Here is a 25177-nt window from a genome sequence, read left to right as displayed (position 1 = left end):
TTTTATTTTACCAGGTCAGGCCCACTGAGCTATACAGCTCTTTTTCAGAAGCGACCTGGCCACAAATGATAACTCAACGAAGTGGCGTATCGCGTGGACATTTATAGCAGCCAAATACTTTAAATGCACGTTGATTCTAAATGTGGAGGGAAAAATCGGAGGCCCCGCAGAAAAATCCACGCGACCACAGGGGAAACACGAAAACTCAAAATATACAGGTGTCAGGGTCTGGATCGAACCCATATCCTCCTGCACACTAGGCGAGGGAGTTAACATCTCACCACCACTGTTTCAACTGCCACGCTAAGAGATTAAATGGAACCTTTGTTCTTACCATTACACGGTTGCCAACATATGTAGTATATGATAATAACAATACATTCATAATAATAATACAAGAATAACAATGATTATTACTTACAGCCCTTATCAATCTACTGCTGGATAATGGCCTCCCCATTCCACGTCGGCCATGGGGAGGCACGGTTGACTACGTACGGTGCGGAAGAAGTTCCACATACGTACAGTGAGGGAAAAAAGTATTTGATCCCCTGCTGATTTTTTACGTTTGCCCACTGACAAATAAATGATCAGTCTATAATTTTAATGGTAGGTCTATTTGAACAGTGAGAGACAGAATAACAACAACAACAAAATCCAGAAAAACGCATGTCAAAAATGTTAAAAATTGATTTGCACTTTAATGAGGGAAATAGGTATTTGACCCCTCTGCAAAACATGACTTAGTACTTGGTGGCAAAACCCTTGTTGGCAATCACAGAGGTCAGACGTTTCTTGTAGTTGGCCACCAGGTTTGCACACATCTCAGGAGGGATTTTGTCCCACTCCTCTTTGCAGATCTTCTCCAAGTCATTAAGGTTTCGAGGCTGACGTTTGGCAACTCGAACCTTCAGCTCCCTCCACAGATTTTCTATGGGATTAAGGTCTGGAGACTGGCTAGGCCACTCCAGGACCTTAATGTGCTTCTTCTTGAGCCACTCCTTTGGTGCCTTGGCCGTGTGTTTTGGGTTATTGTCATGCTGGAATACCCATCCACGACCCATTTTCAATGCCCTGGCTGAGGGAAGGAGGTTCTCACCCAAGATTTAACGGTACATGGCCCCGTACATCGTCCCTTTGATGCGGTGAAGTTGTCTTGTCCCCTTAGCAGAAAAACACCCCCAAAGCATAATGTTTCCACCTCCATGTTTGACGGTGGGGATGGTGTTCTTGGGGTCATAGGCAGCATTCCTCCTCCTCCAAACACGGCGAGTTGAGTTGATGCCAAAGAGCTCCATTTTGGTCTCATCTGACCACAACACTTTCACCCAGTTATCCTCTGAATCATTCAGATGTTCATTGGCAAACTTCAGACGGGCATGTATACGTGCTTTCTTGAGCAGGGGGACCTTGCAGGTGCTGCAGGATTTCAGTCCTTCACGGCGTAGTGTGTTACCCAGCTGCCTTGAGATCGTTGACAAGATCCTCCCATGTAGTTATGGGCTGATTCCTCACCGTTCTTATGATCATTGCAACTGCACGAGGTGAGATCTTGCATGGAGCCCCAGGCCGAGGGAGATTGACAGTTATTTTGTGTTTCTTCCATTTGCGAATAATCGCACCAACTGTTGTCACCTTCTCACCAAGCTGCTTGGCAATGGTCATGTAGCCCATTCCAGCCTTGTGTAGGTCTACAATCTTGTCCCTGACATCCTTGGAGAGCTCTTTGGTCTTGGCCATGGTGGAGAGTTTGGAATCTGATTGATTGCTTCTGTGGACAGGTGTCTTTTATACAGCTAAAAAGCTGAGATTAGGAGCACTCCCTTTAAGAGTGTGCTCCTAATCTCAGCTCGTTACCTGTATAAAAGACACCTGGGAGCCAGAATTCTTTCTGATTGAGAGGGGGTCAAATACTTATTTCCCTCACTAAAATGCAAATCAAGTTATAACATTTTTGACATGAGTTTTTCTGGATTTTGTTGTTGTTATTCTGTCTCTCACTGTTGAAATATACCTACCATTAAAATTATAGACTGATAATTTCTTTGTCAGTGGGCAAACGTACAAAATCAGCAGGGGATCAAATACTTTTTTCCCTCACTGTAGATGGAAGTTGTTTGACTTTCCTTCACCACGTTGGTTGTTGTGAGATGACCAAGATTCAAATATCAGGACCAGTTGCTGCTGATGTTAACGCCGGCCAGGAATCAACCTCGGGTTGCTAGCTTCATAATAGTACAGTAAGCGAACCACTCGAGTAAAAAAAATATTTTTGTTTAACCGTGAGTCTTCCAGAGAGACCACATTAAGCGTCATTGTCAAGAGTGACCTGAGTCACCATGTTGAAGATAGAAAGCAGAGATATCAGAACAAAAATGCACCACTACTCCACTGTGTTGGCAGTCATAATATATATTTTAAAGATCCAACAAATCTTACGTTAGGCATATTAGGAAGCCGTTTTCCACATATGCTAGAAAAAAAGTGAAATAATCCAGTTGTGTTAGCGTTAACTATATACATACAATCATGAGTACTGTGTAACACACCAGTTGGTCCATAGGTTATTTTAATATGCTGTAGATATAATTTTCAAATGTCTCTTATGTACATACATGTTGTTCGTGTATCCTGTGTAGCAGGGAGCGGTAGTGCAGTGGTTAGTGCACTAAGCTACAAACTCTGTGTCCTGACTTCGATTCCTGCTCACTGCCAACATTGGTGTTGGATATTTGAACCAGTTCTGTGCCTCCCCTATGCTGACGCAGCTTTAAATGAGTACCTGCTGCTGTGTGTAGACATCAGCACTGGGGAGATGAAGGTGGCTTGTGTCAATGCTGGCCACCCACTCTCTCGTGTGTCGTGTTGGCCTTCATATGTGCTCGCTAACAGCACTTGCCCCAACAGTCTGTTAAAGGCTGGACGGGGGATCTTTGTCTTCGTACTTCGTGCATGCGAAGCATGCTCCAATTAGCCTGTTTACAAATCAAAAATCAATCACTGAGCATGAGGAAGAGTTGAGGGATGGTTGCAGGCGTTCACGACCAAAAAGGGCATTGACTGGATCTACGCTATTATCGCATTGCATGCCACCATTGGCCATGTCCACATTGCTCAATACCTTGTGTACAATGTTCATGCTCTCACGGATTTTGCTGTCAATGTGACGGTTTCGCGCGCAGCCAATGTCAAGTGCGCCACCGCGGCGCTACAATTCGTATTCGTATTAAACGTCGTCGGGCACGTTTAACGAATGCGCCTCAAATCGAATCCGTAGGGTGGTGCCGCGTGAAGCGCCCCTCGAAAGATTGAGAAAGTTGCGCGGCGATGAATGCGCGTCGTTTAATACGAGTCTATAATGCCTCCCTCCTTCCTCGTACCTCTCAGCCGCATGTATTATTCATAGTTTGGCCCGTGTTTATTGTCGGGGCCTAATGTGGCATGCATTGATTTTTCTCTGATGTTGCCATAAACCTGCCACTTCGTGCAAGCAAGAAGAAAAAAATGAGTGATGGGCCGGTTTTTTGCTTTGAAAGCCGCACATTGACTTCCTTCGGTCACCTCCGACAGAGCATTGTGGAAATTCAAGTACAGCTTTGGCTATACATTTCGGCTTCATTAAAAAAAAATCCCTGTCGTATTCCTCGCGCGTATGCGGCGGGATTGTGCGGAAAATTGAAAGTGTGTACGGAAAGCGTTGTCGAAGCACTGTGCGTACGGCCGATGTTACTGTTCACAAGTTGGGCCTCTTTCGCGTCATCTCCGCTTGCCCTCCTCCTCTTGTGTTCCACGCGAGGGGTCTCGTGCTCATCACACTCGTGGCTCGTGTGCACCGCGAACAAGGAGTAAGAGAAAACACACAAACCCTCGTGTAACAGCACAGGCGTTGTGCGTGTTGTTACACGGCATACACGTCCGTGTCCATCACGTAACTTGTATATTTGAAGAAGCGCTGCCAGATTTTAAAAGCCACTCATCTCCAAAGCAGCTTTGCGCCGACCCTTAAACGTGTTTAGAGTCTTTAGTGTTGCATTTTTGCAGATGAAAATCATAAGACATTTTAAATTTTATTGCCCAAGTCTTGGTTCTTAAAACCAGCCCGTTGTGTGTTGCCTATTGAGTCTTCACTGCCACAGCTACACACTGAACAAGCCCTGCTTGTGTCCTTCTAATGAACGGTCAATTTCGAGTTGACGCATTCACGTTTAAGTCTCATTTCCTTTATGCTATGTGAGTGGGATCTATCCCGGGGCAATGGTGTCACGCCTGGAAATCAATGTGCGCATAATGGCTCAGCATGTGTTCCCAATTTGAGAAGACCTTTTTATCTCAAAGGCCTGCCCTCGAGATAACATTCCAGAGCCCTCTGCTATAGGATTTGGTGTCTCTCGCTGTAATTACCAAGAACCAGATAGAGATTCCTTTGTGATTGTTGAAATTAATTGGCGTTATATCATTTGCACCGCTGCATTGCTGGTAGAAGATTATGCATTGGCGTTTTTTTATTTATATTTTCGTGAAAATGCGTTTTGTTCAACGTCCACATAATAAATTAGTATAATGTATTCGCATGTGGATTAAGCGATTCGCGAGCAAACTATTTAAATAATTTGTGGTGGCTGTCACACGGACAGATTTTCTCATTAACCGCACGTCGGCTCGTGAAGTTTCATCTCGTGAAGTCTGAGGCTCAAGTTCAGCGAACGCGAGCAAACTTATAATTGGCAATATTGTAACGTGCATCAACTTTTGCCGCTCCACATGAGACATTTACCACAATCAGTCAAGCGGAGTGCATTCATTACAGCCGCCCACGGCATTGGCATCAAGAGCAATGAACCACATCTTTTCTCTATCTGGGCCGGGCAGGCAGCTTGGGGCAGAAGGTTAATGTTTTTTTTTGTTGCCCGTGTAAACATGTGCCTGCCAGTGCAGCTTCACACTAACCGAGACGTTTGTGGCCCCAGCTGCCCGTGTCGTCTGACGCTGTTTGGGCCCACGTGGGCGGTTGTTTGCCAGAGTCAATACGGCGAGCTGTCCTTGCCTATCTCCTGCACTCAGCGATTCCTCATAACCCAGGGAGCATTGCTATTCATACCGGTCATGTGGAAGGTATACACCACCAACCCAAGCCCCTCTCCCATTGCATTTATCTGCCTTCGCGAGAGTGTTTCTGTAATTATCTGCCGTCGCTGTGTTTTGAGCAAATTCGTCGCTAAATAGCGGATGTTCTCTATCGGCTTTGACGGTTCGCAGCTTCATCCGCGAAGCGCCACTGGGACGGCAGAAGTGGATAATTCTCTGGACCGCATTCCCGCAGCAGGATATATGAAATTGACGTGTTGGTGCACGTCTGTCAAGGGCGTTACGGCGCTCAAACATTACCGCCCAGCAGAGGCAGACGGCCGCTGTTACCTTGTCATCATCGCCTGAACAGGCGTAGATGCGCGCAAAAGTCCCAGTGCCGTGTGTGCTTGGTGCTGGGTGCACGCAGAGCAGATTTCCATTGGACCCAAGTGATTACATATCACTCAGTCAAGCAGCTGTTTACATGCCCCGCATTCTTCACAAAGTAATTATTTTGTTTCGTCATCATTGTCATCGTCGTCGTCAGCAGAGGTCAGTCCACTGCTGGGTGAAGGCAATCCATCCCCAAGCTGTCCCCCATCTCCCACGATCCTACAACGTAATAGTCAGTTGTGTTTTGCAGTACAACGTGCCCCAGTGCAGTGATCAATCCACTGCTGGACGTAACAATCCGTCTACGCAAAGCACACCAGCTGATTTCATCGCTCCATCTCCATGGTGGAAGCCTCTTCCACATTTTTCCTCCTCTGGTCACCACTTTGTCGTGAGTCTCGTCTCATGGCCATCATCTCGTGACCTGCACCGTCCAAGCCAACTTGATTTTCTTCAACAATCAATGACATCTCCAACTTGTTTTGTCCTCTGGTCCGCGTGTTCCCCTTTCAACTTGCTCGCGTAATTATAAGCATGCACCACCCAGTGGTCATTTGTGTACCTTTCAGCTTCTGATCGGTTCCTCTGTTAACATCCATGGATTTGTGATCCCGTACGTCGTGGCGGGTAATGTGCATTCATTGCACGGAATATGCACAGGACGTTTGTTGAACTTCTTTCGCACCGTACATAGCCAACCGCGCTAATCAGAGGTGCGTGGAATAGCAAACGCGATATATTCCTCGGCGTGCATACGTACGTGCGTATCTAAATCGTGCAAGGGCTGGGAAAAACCGTCTCTCGTTGATGCGTGCGGTGTCTGAATCTGCTGTCTCGGCTGGCTTCGTCCCCCCCCCCCCCCGAGTCCATCACCGGGCGCCGGTCCCCCGACCGCCGAGCAATTTTCCACTTGCGAGCATTTCGCGCTATCGCCAGAGCCACTTTGCTTACGACGCCACGGCGCTCCGAGGGGGAAGACATTAAAATCATCCCTCTCCGTCCGGCTGGCCGCACGCGAGGACTCTGCACGCATAAACCGCTGAACCCCGTGCAGGCAAGTTCGTCTCGGCGAGCTAGCGTCAAAACAAAATTTAAAAAAGGGCGCTGGTTTTTTGAATCGCTGACGACCCCCACCCACCACCCCAGGCCGCCTGCCAAGAGCAGTCTTCCAAATGTTACAGCGACAGCGTTGGTTGGCGGAGGGTCAAAAAGGCGAGATTGCAAATGCAGAACTAACTCCTGCTCTCTGTCCGACCACCGCCAGCCAAATATTTTTTTCGTTTCTCTGTCTCTCTCTCTCTCTCGCTGTCTCTCTGTCTCTCTCTGTCTCTCGCTGTCCACAAATCGGGTGCAAGGCGTCAACAAAATGTGGCCGTTTTTTTTAAATTAATTTCGCGTTTTGAACAAGACGGAAACAACAACAAATTCAGCTCGAAACGCTGCCAGGGTGGAAGCCTCCAGCCTCTGGCTTCATCACGAGCGTCCATCGGGCGTCATCGACGGAAATAGCCGTTTTGTTTTGGCTTTGTTCCACGTGTCCGCGAAAGGAAAAGTTCAAAACCGTTTTTTGAAGCGCGCATCGCCCAAACTTCAATTACGCCAAAATCACCCGCAGCTGCTTGAGCGCATCGATTGTAGCTGACAGTGATTATTAACACGTGCAACAACTGATTTTCAAACCAAACACTGCGAGGAATAAACGTTGGCTTTGCTTCGTTGCGGACGCTCCGGTAAAAAAAAAATCCACGAGCGAGCACCACGGCGCAAAGGGGGCGGGGTAGAGGAATAAAAAAAACACTCCTCGTTTTTTCTTCTTTGTGTCTCGACCGAGCAGCAGCAGCAGCAGCGTGCCCGTGGGGGCCCCTCCGGCACTTAGCGAGCAACCCAAGTGTGGGCTGCGTAAGTCCGGCGTCACTCGACCCAAAAAAAACTAAGTGGGCCGACCGAGCTCCGCCTACCCACCACCCCTCCTCCCAGTCGCCCTCCTCTCTCGAGCAGCACGATCCCACCGCACTCAATCCGGGCCATGTGATCGAATCGCAACAATTGTGCTTTACCGTGGAGCAAGCACCACCCCCCCCCACCTCTTCCGCCCCCTCCGACTTAGCGGCTCATCCGCGCTCCGTCCCTGCTGCCATGCGGCAGCCGGCAGAGACTCCTACGGCCGCTCGTCTGCCGCTGCCGGCCCCGCTGCGCTGCCCGCGCGAGGCGTCTGCTCTTGGCCAGCGCACCCGAGTGGGATTTTACTTTGCCCAAAGCAAGCAAGAGTGAGCGAGCGAGCAAGCGGGCGAGCGAGCAAGCAAGCACCGGTGGGGCCCGGAACTTTTGCGAAGGCTCCCCCATCCCACACCCCCCCCCCCCCCCCCCGTGCACACCGCTCGAGATGAAAGGCTCTACGATCGTCGGGTGGAAGGCTGTCATCGCCGTTTTGCCGGACGCAAAGGCGACACGGTGACCGTGGCGGACTGGCCGGGCATTGTTGCAGGCGCTACTGAGCCGTCGGGGGTGTCACCTTTCGGAGGACGGGTGGAAAGAGACGACAAGGGGAGGGGCTGCAAACGGCAGCGGTGCCAAACATCGGACTGCTTGTGATGCTTGGCTCGAGCGGCGCGCTGCGGAGGAGGAGGAGAAGGGCGAGAGGGGGCGAGGAGCTGTTTGTCCTCGCCCGACAGGAAAACTCTCGCGCCGATTGAAGATCCCGCGCGCTCCGTGGCAAAATCAGGGAATCGCTCGCGAGAGGCTCCCCTCGCCCCCCAACACGTGGCAAAACCATCGGGAGAGGGCTTTGGTTGCTCACGTGGCCGCTTGCCCGTCGGGATGGCTGTTTCTCTTCCTTTGAGCCGAGGAGTCAACGTGTTGCCCCTCAGCGTGCGCTGGAGAAATAAACAATTGCAGAAAGAAAGAAAATCTTGCGGGGGCAGGGCAGGAGGGGGGGCTTAAGGATGGACTGTGTTGATAGTAATGTTGCAATGTGGGTCACTGAGACTGACTGGGAACACCATAATCATGGGAAGGTCGACATCTGCTTTTTTTGCTAAAGCTAGGTCAGAATAGTGATTTGCGCATCGTTTTGAGCACAAGTTTTTTCATCTGCACTGTAATTTTTACAGGGGATTATAATGAATCGGTAAAGATCACTTTATCGGAATGGGTCTTTGAATAAATACATCAAGTATCCGTGTGTTTTACACACATTCCATTTTATTCGTCTCATTGCATGCAAAATGTGTTTTTTTAATGTGATTTTTTTTAAATTACTTTGGCATGTTTTACATTTTCGAATGGCTTAATGCCTTTAGAAAGGTTTAGCTTACTGTTAGAATGCTGCCAAGCCATTAGGAGTGACCACTGTAATTGATACGGGTGACGCGGTAAAATAAATGATAGGCTAATTCAGCTGCAAAGTAGCCGGTACTTGTAATGCCTTTTAGAAACGTGGTATAGCACATCAAGAGATTCATCTTCACAGGAGTACACACAGCCCGTGTCCTGTGCGTGTCATACAAATCCAAACATTTAATACGTGAAGCTCAGCAGATTAAACAGACAGATTAAGGGATTAGAGCAGAGCAAATAAGAATAATTGTGTGCAGTGGGGAACACAACAATAATATTATTTAAAACAAGGACAAAGAACAGACATTGTAACATACACAGGCTTCGTGAAAGTGGTAGCCAGTTACTAGGAAATGGGAATGAATGAACTTCATAAAAACATTATTCAGCTTTGTGATGGATTCTCTGGAGGAGGAAGACAAGTTGAAAGATGGCTGGAGGAGGAGGGAGGGAAGTGTCTTTCGTTGTGGCCCGTGAGCATCATAGCTGGGCCAGCAGAATAGCCGGAGACTCGCGAGGAGAGCGTGTAGTGTGTTTTGCCGGGAACACTCGCAAGCGCATCGATTCGGGGGGAAAAATAAACAGAAACATTGGGGGGTTGAAAAACCAAACAGTGCTGTGTGGGAGTGTGGGCAGCGACCACCACTTGACGTGACTTGATGCATCCCAGTGAAGTAAGACATTCAATTGCGCGTGAATAAGTAACAGGGACGCGAGGCATCGTGGCTGAAACAAAAATATAATAATGGAAAAGTAAATGAACAATCATTGGCTAAACAAAAGTAATGCTGATTAGCCAGACCAAAAATAAATCGGCAAGAATAATTCGCAGGGAAATTATTTTGATTTAAAAATAAAAATCCTTTGATGTTTCAACGTGTTCTCAAGGACGGAGTTTTATCGCTGCAAGCTTCCTAGGATTTGGCATCGTTTTTTGGTCCGAAAAGTAAACTGCGAAGGAAAAACCGCCGTACTGTTTGGCGTTCACCAATAAAAGCCAACGCTCGCATCGCTTCACCCTAATATCAGAGACAATATATATTATTTCAGTCGTCGTGACAATCGTCAAAAAGTGGACCCTTGGACAAAATAAAGAAGAACTTATTCACCGCACGCTTGAAACCCGGCCGGTTCACGCGATTGACCCGGCCGGGGCGGTGGCCCTCCGCTTCAACCGGAGCACGATCGGCACGGCGCCGCACGCCCCCGGTCGCCGCTCGTGCGCCCACCGGCTCTGCGCCGCCCGTGCGGCCGCTCGCGTGCCGGCCATGGCGTCGCGCTGGCTCACGGCGTGTCTGACCCCCCCGGCAGACGGGGACACGGAGGGCGACGCGGACGACATGTGCGTGGCGGTGGCCGACTACGAGCGGCAGCAGGGCGGCGAGATCAGCCTGCACGCGGGCCAGCCCGTCGAGGTCATCGAGAAGAGCGAGACCGGTGAGTCCTTCGTGTCGTGGCCGGCGGAGGGGAGGGGAAGAGGCGTCGTGGTGGTTACTCCCTTGTCACGGGCACTTTGAGCCCTTTCCAATTCCGATAACGTCCTTGTACGTCATCGGTTTTTCTTTTCCGATTCCGTTCCGATGACGTACACTCAAATAAAATAACTTTATCGGTACCGAGGCTCCCACAAGGCCACGCGGGAGGGGCGTGCCACAGTTTGGCGCCAGCTATACAGTGCAGCCGTGTCCGTTACAGTTCTCTGCGGTAAGTGCAATGTCTTTTTAAAACGACGGCGCTACGCCTTTCTAAATAAAATTCACGCTGAACCACTTTGCACGGTCCGAAATTCAGCGGTGAACGGAGCCCACCCTGCAAGTTGCACACGTCTCGGAACGGGAAACAGTCAATTGCAGTGCAGTTGATGCGGGGAACGAAAGCGCAACTGATTTGATATCAAGTACATCCTCACGTGACATGCATGGGGATAAGGCGAAGGGAAATGTCTTATGGAAGCATACGTACAGGTGGCCTTGCCACCCAGGGGCGCACTTAGATCCAGCCTCTGCTGGACTAATATTAATTCAGTTTCGTTACTTTTTGTGGCATCGTTAGATGCTTATATGTTGTGCTCCAGATGATGGGTTCAAGGTCCTGAGCTGGATCCTGAAATGCGTTGAGCAACTTTTTGAAAGGTGTTTTGTCATTCCGCGTATAACCTGGGAACCAAAACAAGGATGAGCAATCTTCTTTGGTTCTTTCGGTAAAGTCACCACGTAGAATGAGAATTAAATAATAAAATAATACAATAACACAATAAAATTCTCACGGCGTTTCGGCCACAACACAAGTGGCCTTCATCAGGTGAAGGGACGAGACTGTCTGGAGGACAGCGCTGGAGTGAACACAGCCAAGCTCAGACCGCGACCTTTAAGCTGTGTGAGAAGAAACAGAGCGCCTTGACAAAGGAATTAGCATAAAAATTAGCATTTAATTGGCGAACTTAGCATGATGAACGGTGTAGAGGGGGTGAACATGTGCAGACCGGCGAGGGGGGGAGGGGGAGTTTACATATTGATGGTGTGAAAATGGAATTTAAGCTGCTGCAAAAGTTTGGGATACAACTACTTGAAAAAATATACTGTACCATTGAAAATTAGTTTAATGTTTGTTTCAGATAATTTAGCATTGAAATAGCTGCGTGATTGGCTTGTGACTGGTCGCAGAAATGGCTATGTTAAAGTCAAAGTCTACACATCCACAGAGGCACCTAGTACAATCAAACAGGAGAATTTAGCATTGAAATAACTGAGGGATTAGCTTCTGACTGGTCAGAGAAATGGCTATGTTAAAGTCAAAGCCTACATATCCACAGATGCACCTAGTATAAATCGAACAGGAGAATTTAGCATTGAAATAACTGAGGGATTAGCTTGTGACTGGTCACAGAAATAGCTAGGTTAAAGTCAAAGCCTACACATCTACAGAGGCACCTAGTACATGGACGCCAAAGGGGCTGCAACAACTCGACTATCATACAGTAAACCGATGTGAAAAAACCTAAGTCTAAATTACATCAATATAATAAATGTACTCAATTTATTCTTCAATAAGCTGAGCTATTAACAGTAACTGGGTATACACTACACCATATAATGAATACCATATAGTAAACCAATAAAAAAAACTAAAATATAAACTACCTCAATGTTATCAATAAACTCTATATATTCTCCAATCAGCTAAGCTACCAACAATAAGTCGTTATATATCACAATGCTATATGGCGAAAAAATGGGTGGATTCTTACCCTCAACTTTAGCACCACGGATAGCTACGAGCCCCATTCAGATGGACGAGTTCATCCATGGTCGGAACGGAGGAGGGGGAGAGAGACAGCTGCGAGGCGCTATATGATAGTCGAGTGGTTGCAGTCCCCTTTGGCGTCCATGTACTAGGTGCCTCTGTAGATGTGTAGGCTTTGACTTTAACATAGCTATTTCTATGACCAGTCACAAGCTAATCCCTCAGTTATTTCAATGCTAAATTATCCTGTTTGATTTATACTAGGTGCCTCTGTGGATATGTGGGCTTTGACTTTAACATAGCCATTTCTGTGACCAGTGACAAGCTAATCACTCAGCAATTTCAATGCTAAATTCTCCTGTTTGATTTGTACTAGGTGCCTCTGTGGATGTGTAGGCTTTGACTTTAACATAGCCATTTCTGTGACCAGTCACAAGCTAATCACGCAGCTATTTCAATGCTAAATTATCCGAACCAAACATTAAACTAATTTTCAATGGTACAGTATATTTTTTCAAGTAGTGGTATCCCAAACTTTCGCAGCAGCTTAAATTCCCTTTTCACACCATCAATATGTAAACTCCCCTTCCCCCCCTCGCCGGTCTGCACATGTTCACCCCCTCTACACCGTTCATCATGCTAAGTCCGCCAATTAAATGCAAATTTTTATGCTAATTCTTTTGTCAAGGCGCTCTGTTTCTTCTCACACAGCTTAAAGGTCGCGGTCTGAGCTTGGCTGTGTTCGCTCCAGCGCTGTCCTCCAGACAGTCTCGTCCCTTCACCTGATGAAGGCCACTTGTGTTGTGGCCGAAACGTCGTGAGAATTTTATCGTGTTATTTTATTTTATTAATTTATTATTTTATTCTCATTCTACGTGACTTTACCGAAAGAACCAAAGAAGATGAATCCTTGCAGTCACGAAAGCTTTATATCGAAATTTAAGGATGAGCAATGTACAAAAAAATCAGGGAAATAAAAATTGTCCACTCCAGAAATGTAACTTGGTGATTCGAGTGAGTGTGACCCATCTAAACATTTAAAGGAGTGCATTTTTAAATGCTGCATCATCATCATCATATTCATCGTTCATTAATTCATTCATTTACAGTCTATCCACTGCTGGTTGAAGGCCTCTACACGCTGTGTTGGTCGTGATATTTTTCTTTTGAAGTTTTCATTATCATCATCAAAGCAATAATATCCATTTTTCTTTTTTAACCTCGGGTGTACAAGGCTGCCTACCTCTGTGCAGGGCCCACGGAGGGGTGCGATGGTCCCAAAGGTGCTGATAGAGTTATTTTTATTTATTTATTTGCACAGGCAACGCTTCCGCTGGGTGTAGAGACTTCTTTATATGAGAGTCCTGTTTTAACTTTTAAAACTAAACTTACAAACTATTTTAATTTTACCAGGTAAGGCCCACTGAGCTATATAGCTGTTTTTCAAAAGCAATCTGGCCACAAATGATAACTTATCATGTGGAGATTTATATCAGCCAAATACTCTAAACGCACGTTTCTAAATTTTGAGGGAAAAAACCGGAGGACCCGAATAAAAGTCCACGGGACCACGGAGGAGAACATTCAAACTCCAAACATACACCCCACGACCTGCTGTATACCAGGCGAGGTAGTTAACATCTCGTCACAGCGGCCAGATCGTTTTATTAGTATGTTCAATTGTAGGAGGAAACCATAGTGCCCAGAAAAATGTCAATTATTTGAGAGGAGAACAAACTGATGCACATATGGTTCATAAACCTGCTTGCTGTACTGCCTTCACCATAGTTGTTCATTGGGATTGTGGTTTGCAGAGTAGACTGTTTTAAGATGCTGTGTCTTGGAAGATTAATGGAATGTCTAATTGTAACTTAATACTGCAGGGTCAACCAGACAAGACGTCCACTTTAACAGATTGCTTTAAGGGTAAATAATTTAATAACCTCGAAGGAATACAAACATTCCTATTGGGCAGCAATGCTTGGGATATTTCAGGAATTTCTCCTTTTCTCTGGATACTGTAATAAAAAAAGTAAAAGTGCAGGTTTGCGATTTTGAGCTCATGCTAAATGCTGTCGATAGGCAGCTCTAGAGAAGAAATACCCCTTCCAAAGGGTAGTTGGCCTACTCTTCTACGCTGGCTAAGACATTACCCCACCGCGCGGGACCTTCCAATCATCGAACAGTGGTTGCACCCTTTATATTCCGCTGGGTGGACAGAGGTGGTGGGGTGACTTCACAAACTTACACCATTGTTTCGACCGCCACCCCGGGAAATCGAACCAGCGACCTCTGGATTCGGGGTGCTAACCCCCGGTTGCGCAGGGGCTGAATCCACCGGGTATGCGAGCACATTGGTAAACATACTGGTACGCGTTTATTTTTATAAGAGCACCCACCCACTCACTATGCCCAATACCTTTTGACAATGATCACAGCATGCCACAAAACCCTGCGCGCACGTTCAATAACGTGCGGTGCAGCTTTCACGCGCAGTCCCGTTCGGAAACATTACATCAAAGGAGCGGAATGGAAAGCTTGGGAAAATGTACTAATAATCAAAATCTGCACAGCCAAGAAATGAGACAAATTAAAACGAAGCAAGCTGGAAGCAGCTGGAAGCATCTCACTGGTCTCGTCATCTCTTGGAAGCTGAGTCGGGCCCGGGCCCTTGTCATGTGTGGGTTTCGTGCAAACAAAACAAATAATCCTGCAAGGTTGTTACCCGCAGTGTTATTTAATACCACGAGCAATAACCTCGTGAATTGTACCGCTTGCCTGTTGCCAAATCATTCCTGAATGCGCCAGCTCTCGTCAGATCTCGGATGCTGAGCAGGCTTCGAGCCTGAGAATTTCGTGGATGCACCGATAGGTTGCCCTAGGGCTCCGCAGTGCTGCAGAGCAGCGGCGCAGCAAAATGTCCTCGACTCCTGTCTCCCACTTCTGTGCTCCTCGCTTTCACCCATCCGCACTGCTCAGCGTGGTGAAGTGCGGTCCGATAAATACCGCGAACCCGCACACAGCGTGGCGGCCCTCATCCGGCGGCGGACTGACAGAAGGGCTGTGCGGATGCATCGCTGCTTAACCGGTGCAGAGGCTTCCTCCCCTCTGCACCACAGGTCATCCGGTGCTGGGGAATAGGCACGCGAGGGTGCAATGTCTTGCTCGCGCCGCTGCTGGCCAAAGGCCCTCCACGAGAGAGGGGGAGCTCTCGGGGGGCTCTCCAACAGGAGCTCTGGGGAGCCCCCTCTCGAGAGTATTTCGGCCTAATGTTCCGCGTTAGTCGGACGTCTTGGAAAAGCGGGGGTGAGGTAGGAGAAGGAGGAGGAGGAGGAGGAGGGAGAGGGGGTTACCCAAAATTTAACCCGCTGCGCGCGATTTGCCGATCGATTAACTCCGCCGGTACCCCCATTGATACGGCCGAGGTGAGTGGACCGAGGCGGAGGGTTATTTAAGAAACTTGCCGATTGTTTCAACCGCCGCGCCGGGAGGTCGCAAACACGGTGACCTCTGCATCGTGATCCAGCGCGGTGCAAGCGGTACGCCATAGCAGCGCCCTAAGACGAGGTATTATTCCGGAGCCCCTTGTCAAAGTCGGACATTTAAGTATCCCCTTGCAGCCCGTGACGAAGAACAGCGCTGTCTCGCGCAAGGACAATAACAGTGTCGGGATTTAGCAGAAAAAAAAATCTCGAAGATCCGCGGTCGTTTTTCAAAAAGTTTCACGTTTCTCCCGGCGGTGGGTCGCGACGCTGCCGCGTGCATCTCCGCGGATGTCTTCCCGCCGTAGGTAATGGCTGCAGAAACTTAACAAAGATAGCGGACTAATGTCGTCGTGCGGGTGCAGGCGGGGCGGGGTGCGGTGCAGCTCGGACGGGACAGTTCGTGTTTTCTTAGTCAGAAGAGAGTTTTTTGTTGGGGGGGTTTTTTTCTGGGGGGGGGGGGGTGGGTGCGGGGGAGAGAGAGAGAGAGAAAAAAGCGAATAAAACATTCCGGAGGGCAGCAAAATCTCGACGAAAGAGCTGACAGAGACAAATGCTCTGGGAGTGTTTCCCCCACTAAACCCTTCACCCCTCTTATTGGACAAACGTTTTGTTTATCGGACCCGGCCTGATTGTATTTATTTCTCTATGATTCTGCTTGAGCAAGTACATTTTCCCTCCCGGCCTGCTGTAAACGCCTCTATCGAAGCGAATGGACGAGTGTTTTTTATAGCTTCATGATACTCTGCAGGAAACCATAAAGCTTCCAAGTGCCCTCCGCAGCCGTCACTTGGGCTGAGCGTAATCCCCATTGCGGGTTTCTCTCTGAGGGCATTTGGGTGTCTCATTTTCCAGAGCATCTAAGCCGAACAAAGACGTTACTTCGAGTGCAAGGCCTCGCTCGTCGCCACCGTCGACTTACGGAATATCTGGCCGCGCCAGCTCGCCCGCCGCGCGTTGTTCGCCTCCATTGCCCGACGTTTCGCTCCGGCGGAGAGCTCTCCCCGAGCGCTATTGGAGCGAAACGTCGGACATCGTTCCGAACGACACCGGGGCCTCGGCCCAAAAACGTCGTCGCACAGAGGGGCTCGTCGAAAGACGCTCTCCTCCTCTTACGCTGACATTGGGTTCTGCGAGTTAGCCCCGGGAGATGGCTGTGTTGCCGAATGTTTTTTTACCATCTCGTTTGTGTCGTGGGGATTCTCCGGGTTCTCCACTTTCTCCTCCCACATGAAGCCCAAACTCTCATCCATTTACTTTGGTGAAACATTCCCCACCGCTGGACCCCTCCTGTAAAGTTGTCTTGAAATCCAGTGGGGCATTTCAGGGTGCATTATTGCCATTTCATTATTATTTTTGTTGTTACATTACCTTTCCAATGTGTACAACGGAAGAGCTTTCGAAGTAATACACGTGTTAAAATCCCTTTTAAAAAAACCAGCGTTTTATAAAATAACACTGTCGTGGCATACTCCACATTTTACGTGCTTTCAGTTTTCAGCTGAGGTGTGTGTTAAACTGTGCGCTCTTATGATTGGACAGGCGAGTTTGAGCAAGTCAGCCTGATCCTCTTAAGGGTGTAAAATTAAACATTGTAATTGAAGGGCACGAGGTAATAACAGTGAGAGCCACACCTGCACAGGCATGCGAACCAAACTTATATATTTGCCCTTTTGCGCATTGCACGCTATCGAGGACAACATTATTTATTTATTTTAAAACCTTGATTGAACTTTTCTCGTGTTATAGTATTCTTTGCCTCCTTCGACCGTATTTAGTTGTAAATAAGTCCATCGTTCCGCTCATAGCTAAGCCGTACAAGGACGAACAACGCACAAAATACCAGCACGAAAAAAAAGAATCCCGCCTTCAAATTGCAAGTTTTGCCTTTTGAGATTTGCGTGTGACCTGACCCTGGAGAGTGGGCAGGGACTTTTAATGGTTGGTTGTGACTACTCGCAAGAGACCCCTATGGGCGGACAGCTGAATTACGAGATATTTCAAAACCGCGTTGCTGCATTGACTCATCGAAATGTCATCGCCGTCACACGGGACCACAGATGCATTTGCAAATGCGCTTGTCTTCCGTTCTGTTTTTAAGCGGAGAACCGGACATAACACAAAGACGATGCCCCCTTTGTTGTGCAACGTAGCCTTTCCTGTGCGCATGCCCGCGAGGTCGAGACGGAATCCAGCCTCACATGTTTATTGATATTTTTACTGATGTGTTTACACGATCATATGGTGTACACACATCCCTTGCCTCGTGCCACCACGGTCTGGCCATAGAATAAACAACCGTGACTGGGAAAATAATCAACAAATGCGCATCATGACACTCCATTCGGAACATTACTTGGCAATTAATGCTCCCTCGTTTAGGGCGCACGGCCAGTGCATTACGGGCGGCCCCATCAGTAATAATTAATAGGATTGCGTCATCGCATCGGCGGCACGTAAATAAAGCATGGCCTCGAATCTCGCGGGTAAGTGATACCTTTGACCATTAATGCACATTCGTGCCACGTTGGAAGAATAATGATGGCGCATTCTATTTAGCCACGCAAGCCTCACCGAGCATCAAGGTGACTATTTTGTGTCCTGCTACACTGGGATATTTGGCCTTTTGCTCCAAAAAGTGGGATGGCAATGTGATAAGAATTTTGAGTACCTGGAGAAAATTGCTCACAATTGAGGGGATAACACCCAAAGATTTGCACCGAATGTCAAGAATCCATTGCTGCACTGCCATCTTCAGGTAACATTGCAGCTCAGGCCTCTAACAACTGACATCCGCATGTGGTCTACCCTGAAAGTACGGGCCTGACTCGACGCTACTTCGCTTCGGAGATCTGGTGCGATTGGGGGCATTCATGGAGATTTGGACAGGGTCTGCACTAGACATTACATTTAGATCCGATTAGCACGGTTGGCAACGTACGGTGCGAAATAAGTTACATTCAGATCAAAGATTATACAGTCCTTGGCCGTAGTTTAGTCGTGCTATATACCTGAATTACTATACATGCCCCACTGTAGTTGTGTGGCAATTAGAATAACAAGTGAAGTGGTGCAATAAAATGTGCTGGGCATATGCTTAGATGAGTAACTTAAATGTATTATGCATAGCAACAGGTACATGAAGAAAATATATAAGTACTATTTCTTGAAACACGTAATGGGAAAACGAGAGACTGGGAAAATTACCGGTGCTTAAAGACGGAGAAGACAGTGAATTTAGAACATGAGCAGTTTGAGCAATAGGACACAAGTGGGAGAATCGAATGCACCAACGGTGTTGAGTAAATATCATGGACGGCGCTAAATGGAAGGAGGCCAGGAGTGCCGATGTCTGTGCCACATGGAGAGAGAGAGAGATAGTCTCTTCTCCTATAACGCCGCGCGTCTTTTCATAGCGTGAATTCGATATAACGCGATGAATGGATTAGGGAACACGTGTTTTAAAAAATATATATAACGCGGATGCGAATTGGATATATAACGCGATCGAGTGGACGGACCTACGTCGCGCGAGTAGGAATAAGCGGTCGTACGGCTGCCTCTGCGTAGCGTCATGCATGGCGGGATGCTGCTGGATGCCTCTAGGTGCTGCCCACGCGCCTCAGTCTTTGTTCAGCCTACGTACGCATCCTACGTGTTATCGCGGACTGTGCTTTACCCTCTGTTAAATACAGGGTGTTTTAAAAGGATGGACCTAGTTGCAAAGCAGTATATTTCACCATGGAAAGATGTTAAATTTATACGAAAAGTTACAAACGGTTTAATGAGTTATTAAGTTTTACTAACCATTTTATAAATGCTCTATGTGCCCTCCACCTGCTGTACGGACAACATCGAGACGATAGTTGAATTCGTCCCAAACGCCTCTCAAAGTGTCTCCTTCCAATGAAGTCACCGCTGCCGTGATTCTGTTTCTGAGGTCATCCAGATTAGTCGCTAATGGTGGCACGAAAACACCACGGTCTTTTGTGCCACCATGCTCTTTGACATTGGCGGATCAATGCCAAAACGCCGTTGAAACGCACGCTGCACCGCAATAACGGATTCAGTCTTGCTGATCTGCAGAACGCAAAACGCCGCTTGTGTTGCGGCGTCACCATCTTGCGAATGACTGAGGCTAAGGGCTGTTTGTGCGCTGGGAGAGGCATCTCGCAGTAATCATTTGAAACTTAATGCCCCGCCCCTTTCAAGTGGTAAGAATTTCATTCATGGGCAGTTCGTGGTTGCAGAGATATAGCGATTTCAAATCGGGTCCATATTTCAAACACCCTGTATATTATTTAGTACGACCCGATTTTTCCATAACGCCATGTTCTTCAGGAACCCAACTACCGCATACCCGACTATATGCACGGATAATGAGTACATACGCTGCGTTGCCTGGATAGACATTTCTTCATTGCAAGTCTTGCAGTGGAGCAAATTCCTGGTGATGCCCTGAAAGCATTCGCGAGAGTGCATTTTTCCCATTTGATCTCATGGAAAATAATTCAGTCTGGGAATGTAATTCCGATGCAGAGCCGATTAATACCACCCCCCCCCCCCCCCCGCTACTGCAGTAGCAAGGAAATTTTGTAACAAAAATAAACGTAATACGTTTTGACTGTACAGTGTAGTATATGGAATTTCTTGACAGAGCATTCACTCTTCCCACAGTAAGTTCTCTGTTAATTTTGCAAAGATGCCTCAGGGGAAATCCTCAGGAGCTTTGCACAATATATGGCACTGTTGGATTATTTCTGTCTATTTGTACGTGGAAGTGCAGTTTTGTTTTATTGTAGCTTCATGTGAGTTTAACTAATGTCTTCCTTGGAGAGGACTTCGTCCAGCAGTAGATAGATCATGTCTGATGCTGATGATGATGAAGTTTCATTGGAAGCATACGGGCATACTGTAAGGTTTTTGTGACCAAATCCCAGGCGTTTTAATGATACGTTGATCCAACATTTTACATTGATTCTTAAAGCTCATGATCGGTGCATTGAATCGTGGGTGTGTGAGACTCAATGTTTTTTCCGCTTTGTACGTTGCGTGAAAAGGGTTTGTGTGACTCTCCCCATTCGCCAGAGGTGGTCATACTCAGTCCAGTGTTGACAAAGAAAATCGATTCTAGAACCAGCCTGCAACTCTTGAATTGTAACACCCCTAAACATAACCCTGGTTGTACCCAATCTTATATGAGCATGGATGCCAAGAATAGTTGAGCCCGCTTAATATTAGTATGTGGTTTTGGTGACGACTGGGGCTTGCCAGAAGTTGTAGGTGTGGGGGTCTCCACCTCGTATGCGTGGTGGGTTTCCTCTGGTTTCCTCCCACACGAAGCCAAATACTCAATAATTATATTGGCCAAACATCCCCATGCAGAAAGAGTTTTTTGAAATTCAGTCAGGCTTTTCCTGTGAAATAAATTATGTTATTTTAAACAGTTGGCATTTTGGGTGTACTGTAATTCAAACTGTCATTGTTTTTTTTCTCCCACCGTTAATGGCTAAATACACACTAATCGGAGATGGCACTGCAATAACGCTGCGAGCACAGTCCCTCGTGGACCAATTACACGAGCCGTTTATTTATTCTGTCATTTTAATGTTGCTGTTCTTTCAATCCCTTAAATGTTTTCTTTTCGCTTTATATGTGACTACCGGGCCCCCAGCAGCTCAATAATTAGGCTCTCAGACAGAAAGTGCAACCATTGGACAGCGGAGAGCAAACGTGAGGAGGAGTGCGAATCCTCAAGGGCCAATGCACCGGACCTAACCTCGGCTCTCCACATGAAAAATCTCGTAAACCGCCTTTAGGAGCGTTCGCAGGTCATCAAAGTCTTGTGGCGGGGTAAAGTGTCGGTCCTCCCATCCTTCTCCACGATGTCAGGGCAGTGTGGGAGAGTGCAATATATCCTCTGGGAGGGGCTTTCTGGTGGAGGCTATTTCCTCAACAGTGGCACGAGCAAGCAATTGCAGGGCTGCACCTTTGCCATTTTGTTACTTGTAAGTAGTCAAGCTCCAAGACCTCACCTTTCACTTCTCTGTCAAATAGTTAACAATAACGAGAACCACCTTAAATAAATTAAAAAATATTGTCTTAGCCGGTTCACAGCAGCGCTCAGAACATATGTTTAAGGTTATTATGAACAATAGCCATGACCTCGTTAAGTTGGCTATAAATTACACGTAATTATGCAGTCAGATTAACTAATGTTTCTGGTATGGGAGCAATACTTTATTAAGGGCACTTTAAATGTGGACTGAAAGCTTTCGTGACTGCAGGAATTCATATTCTTTGGGTCTTTCGGTAAAGTCACGTAGATAGATGCTTTTCCATCTACGTGGCTTTACTGAAAGACCCAAAGAATATTTAAATGTGGAGTTTAGGAATATAGATATATTCACCATGTGCTTTTGTAAATATACTATTATTGGCAATATGTAAACATCTTCATTTTGGTATCTGCTTTGCACTAGTGTTGTAGCATGCAATGTTATTCATAATAATGCCATTTCGTCATCCAGGAAAGCACACCTGAGTCTCAAGGCTGATTTTCAGGAGGGTCCCGCATTGGGATGTTTTATCAGTTCCATTTGAGTGAGTTGTATTCATGTTGGAGGAAACTGGAGTTTCCATAGAAAATCACCGGTGCACATACGAGCGGACAAGCACTCGTACGGTCTCTGCGAACCCACTTGACCATTCTGACCATTCCTTGCCCACATTTAGGCCCGATGTATTGCGAGTGCCGCCAACCCACGACAATCGATCACGTGATCAAAACGTGGACGTGGGGCAATGAGATCATTTCAGTGAGATGGATTTCAGCATCGCTGGACCGTGATGGATGGCAGTGTAGAGACAATAGCTACTGATGTTGACGAACATGGTCATGTACATTTGATCCAACTTTCCATTGGCTTGACAACAAGGGTTTGTAGATCATATTCTTAGTTCTTTCAGTAAAGTCACGTTGAAGATCACCGACTCTTGCAAATGATCATGGCATGAATGTACAGCCCTGATGATGCACCCTTTGTGAAAATGCCTTTTTTACCAATTAGGCAAAACTCCAGATAAACAATCATTCGTAAATGTCATGGATATTGCTCTCCAGATTGACAATAATTGCTAAATGTAATAAACATTTATCTCCAGCAGCATATTATGGGACTCCTTACAGTAACTTTGAAGAGCGACATTTCTCCTCTGCGTAAAGTTTGGAGTGAGATCTCAATGCAATATTCAACTTGTAAAAGCTAATAAACTTAGACAGACTATTTATTGACAAATACGTTGAGAGATTCCATGTTGTTTTTATTCCTTGCGGGGTTTTTTTCATATGTGAAAAATATCGGGCCAAAAATTATTTGCGGGCCTTCATGACCCCAGGGTTACGGCGTGTAAAGGCTGCATCTGTTGTTTGCCGCTGCTTCTGCTGCTGGTCGTTCACAGCAAAATCTCAACGCGTTCTGGCAGTAGTACTATGCTTTGTGCAAAACTGCCAACGGAGTGTCACATGAACAAAGAATTGGTTCAAAATAAACTTGACGATCACGGCGACGACTCGGTGTCACCAAATTGCCGCTCGAAACGATGTCAATCATTCTGGCTCAAGTTCCGACCGCCTTCGCTGGAACTGAACCTGCTGTCTGCAGACTCCAAGTGCGTCACTTCTATCTCCCTGCCACGGCTATTCCGTGAAATCTGTGTAAGATTGCCTGCTTGGCAGCAGATCGCGGAGATGTAAGCACATGAGGTTTTTATTCCCCTTGTCTTTTCCACCTGGGTCCCATTGACCAGTCTGCCACCCACCTGAGTGAAGCTCTGCCAAGATCAAAAGCACTCTCACTTATTTATTTTTAAAACCGCTTTTTGATCTTTTTTGCTTTCATAGCCCCCCCCCCCCCTTTTTGTCTCTAAAAATGATTGCCACACGTGGACTGGTGTTTGACAGCCATCTTCCAGATTTGTAAGTGTGGAAACACGTAAGTCTCGCTGTACCATCGCTAAGTTGTATCGAAATAAAAATGATTGAAAGCACACTCATTAATGGGATTGGCCTAATATCGCCCCTCCCCCCCCCCCAAAGCAGAGACAGGAAAGTGCGACTTTCCTGGATAAATAAAGGACAGTGGTGTGTGTGTGTGGGGTTTCTGCTCCCCCCCCTCCCCCCACCATGCAAATTACCTTCACCAATCAGCACTGACCAGTGTGGTGAAGTATGGTCCAAAATAATATGACATTGGGAGGCTTTAATCCAGTAGTGGATTAACAGAAGGATGTACATATTTTAATGTTTATTAATGCTATTATTTAAATGTCAATAAGACAAACACTGCTTATAAAGAATGTTTTGTATTGCTTATTATAACATTATTCATCTTTTAAGTATGTTATTTCCAGAAATTCATTCTGAGTGCAAATGTACGGTGTGTGTAAGATGGTACACAAAACAAACATGATTTATGCATTATCAGCATTTTTGTCAACTTTAAAACCATCACATTTTTATTTAGCATCGTGTCTCACGTGATTCTTTACAAGGACATCATTTTTAAATGGCAACTGGTAAACGACTGAAATATATTGCTATACAACAGCCCCATTGAGTGTTGTAGCTTACATACGGATTTGAGGCCATCAACAACCCTCAAGCACCTGCTAGATTCTGTCATTAAGAGACATCTGTTAGAACTTAAAACCATCTCCCTTTAAAGAACAGGTGAAAAGTTAAAACCATACGCAATAAATCCTTTACTCACAGCAGAGCTGTTTTGCCACTGCAAATATTGTGCACATTATGGTATTGTTTCATTCCTATTGTGGTAGTGATGAGCTATAATTGCATCGTGTTCATTGTACGTGTGTATGTACTGCCCTTTGTCAATCCGCTAGCAGATAAGGGCCTCCGCACATCGTGCGATTCAATGCCATGCAATTCCTTCTTGCAGCGTTTAAACAAATACGCCTGCTACAAATGGTAAAGGAATTCTGCTCGTTTTGCTGAATAATCCAATTGGAATTTTGAAGTGAGATTTAGTTATTGTTTGGGAACGTTTGGTTTTGAAATTACAGTACGATTGGCAGGTTTGTTAGTTGGTTTCGTTGGCTTTACAACATGCGTGTGCATGAATGATGTGATGCTATCCCACGTGCATTCGTCTTCAGAAATATTTAATTAGCAACACATCGCCCAAGGGGCAGCTCACGAGGGGGGAAACACTTTTGAATATTTGTACACACGGTCGTCGCGTTTTTTCCTCTTCAAGTTTTTGCCTTTCCAAGTTAGGGGGGGGGAAACCTTTTTGTTTAAACTTGGCCAGCTTACCTTTGGGGTAAATCCCAAATAGCCACATTTTACACCCTAATTTGGTTCAGATTGGATCGTCTTGATGAGGGTTATAGTGCGCGCATTTGTTTTGCGTGAGCGAATGAACATAACTCATGAGTTAATGCCCTTCGCCTTCGTTGGAAAGCGTAAAAAAAATCCCAGAATAATACAGCGCAGGCCACTTCACCCCTGAGGGCCTCATTGCCATGATAGCACGACCCTAAATAATAGTAAAGACTACAACATTGCCGTCAGTCTCACAGCTTGCGCCAGAGTATTATTTTTAAATCCCATGCGTTTAATGTTGCGTTACAAG

General features: G+C 46.6%; 1 protein-coding gene across 7 annotated transcripts in view; it reads left to right on the top strand.

The window, feature by feature from the left end:
* SH3PXD2A (SH3 and PX domains 2A) overlaps positions 1-25177 on the top strand; it is a 127702-nt gene that overhangs the window by 66361 nt on the left and 36164 nt on the right. For all 7 annotated transcript variants that reach the window (XM_032952161.2, XM_032952159.2, XM_032952158.2 and 4 more), the window contains one exon: positions 10108-10233. In XM_032952161.2, the coding sequence (XP_032808052.2) occupies positions 10108-10233 (126 nt within the window). The remainder of the gene's footprint in view (positions 1-10107; positions 10234-25177) is intronic.

The sequence above is a fragment of the Petromyzon marinus genome, chromosome 11, assembly GCF_048934315.1.
Source record: "Petromyzon marinus isolate PM22_M1 ecotype Great Lakes invasive population chromosome 11, UKy_Petmar_22M1.pri1.0, whole genome shotgun sequence".
Classification (NCBI taxonomy): domain Eukaryota; kingdom Metazoa; phylum Chordata; class Hyperoartia; order Petromyzontiformes; family Petromyzontidae; genus Petromyzon; species Petromyzon marinus.
Note: the sequence above shows the minus strand (reverse complement) of the source record. Positions and strands in the feature narration are given on the sequence as shown.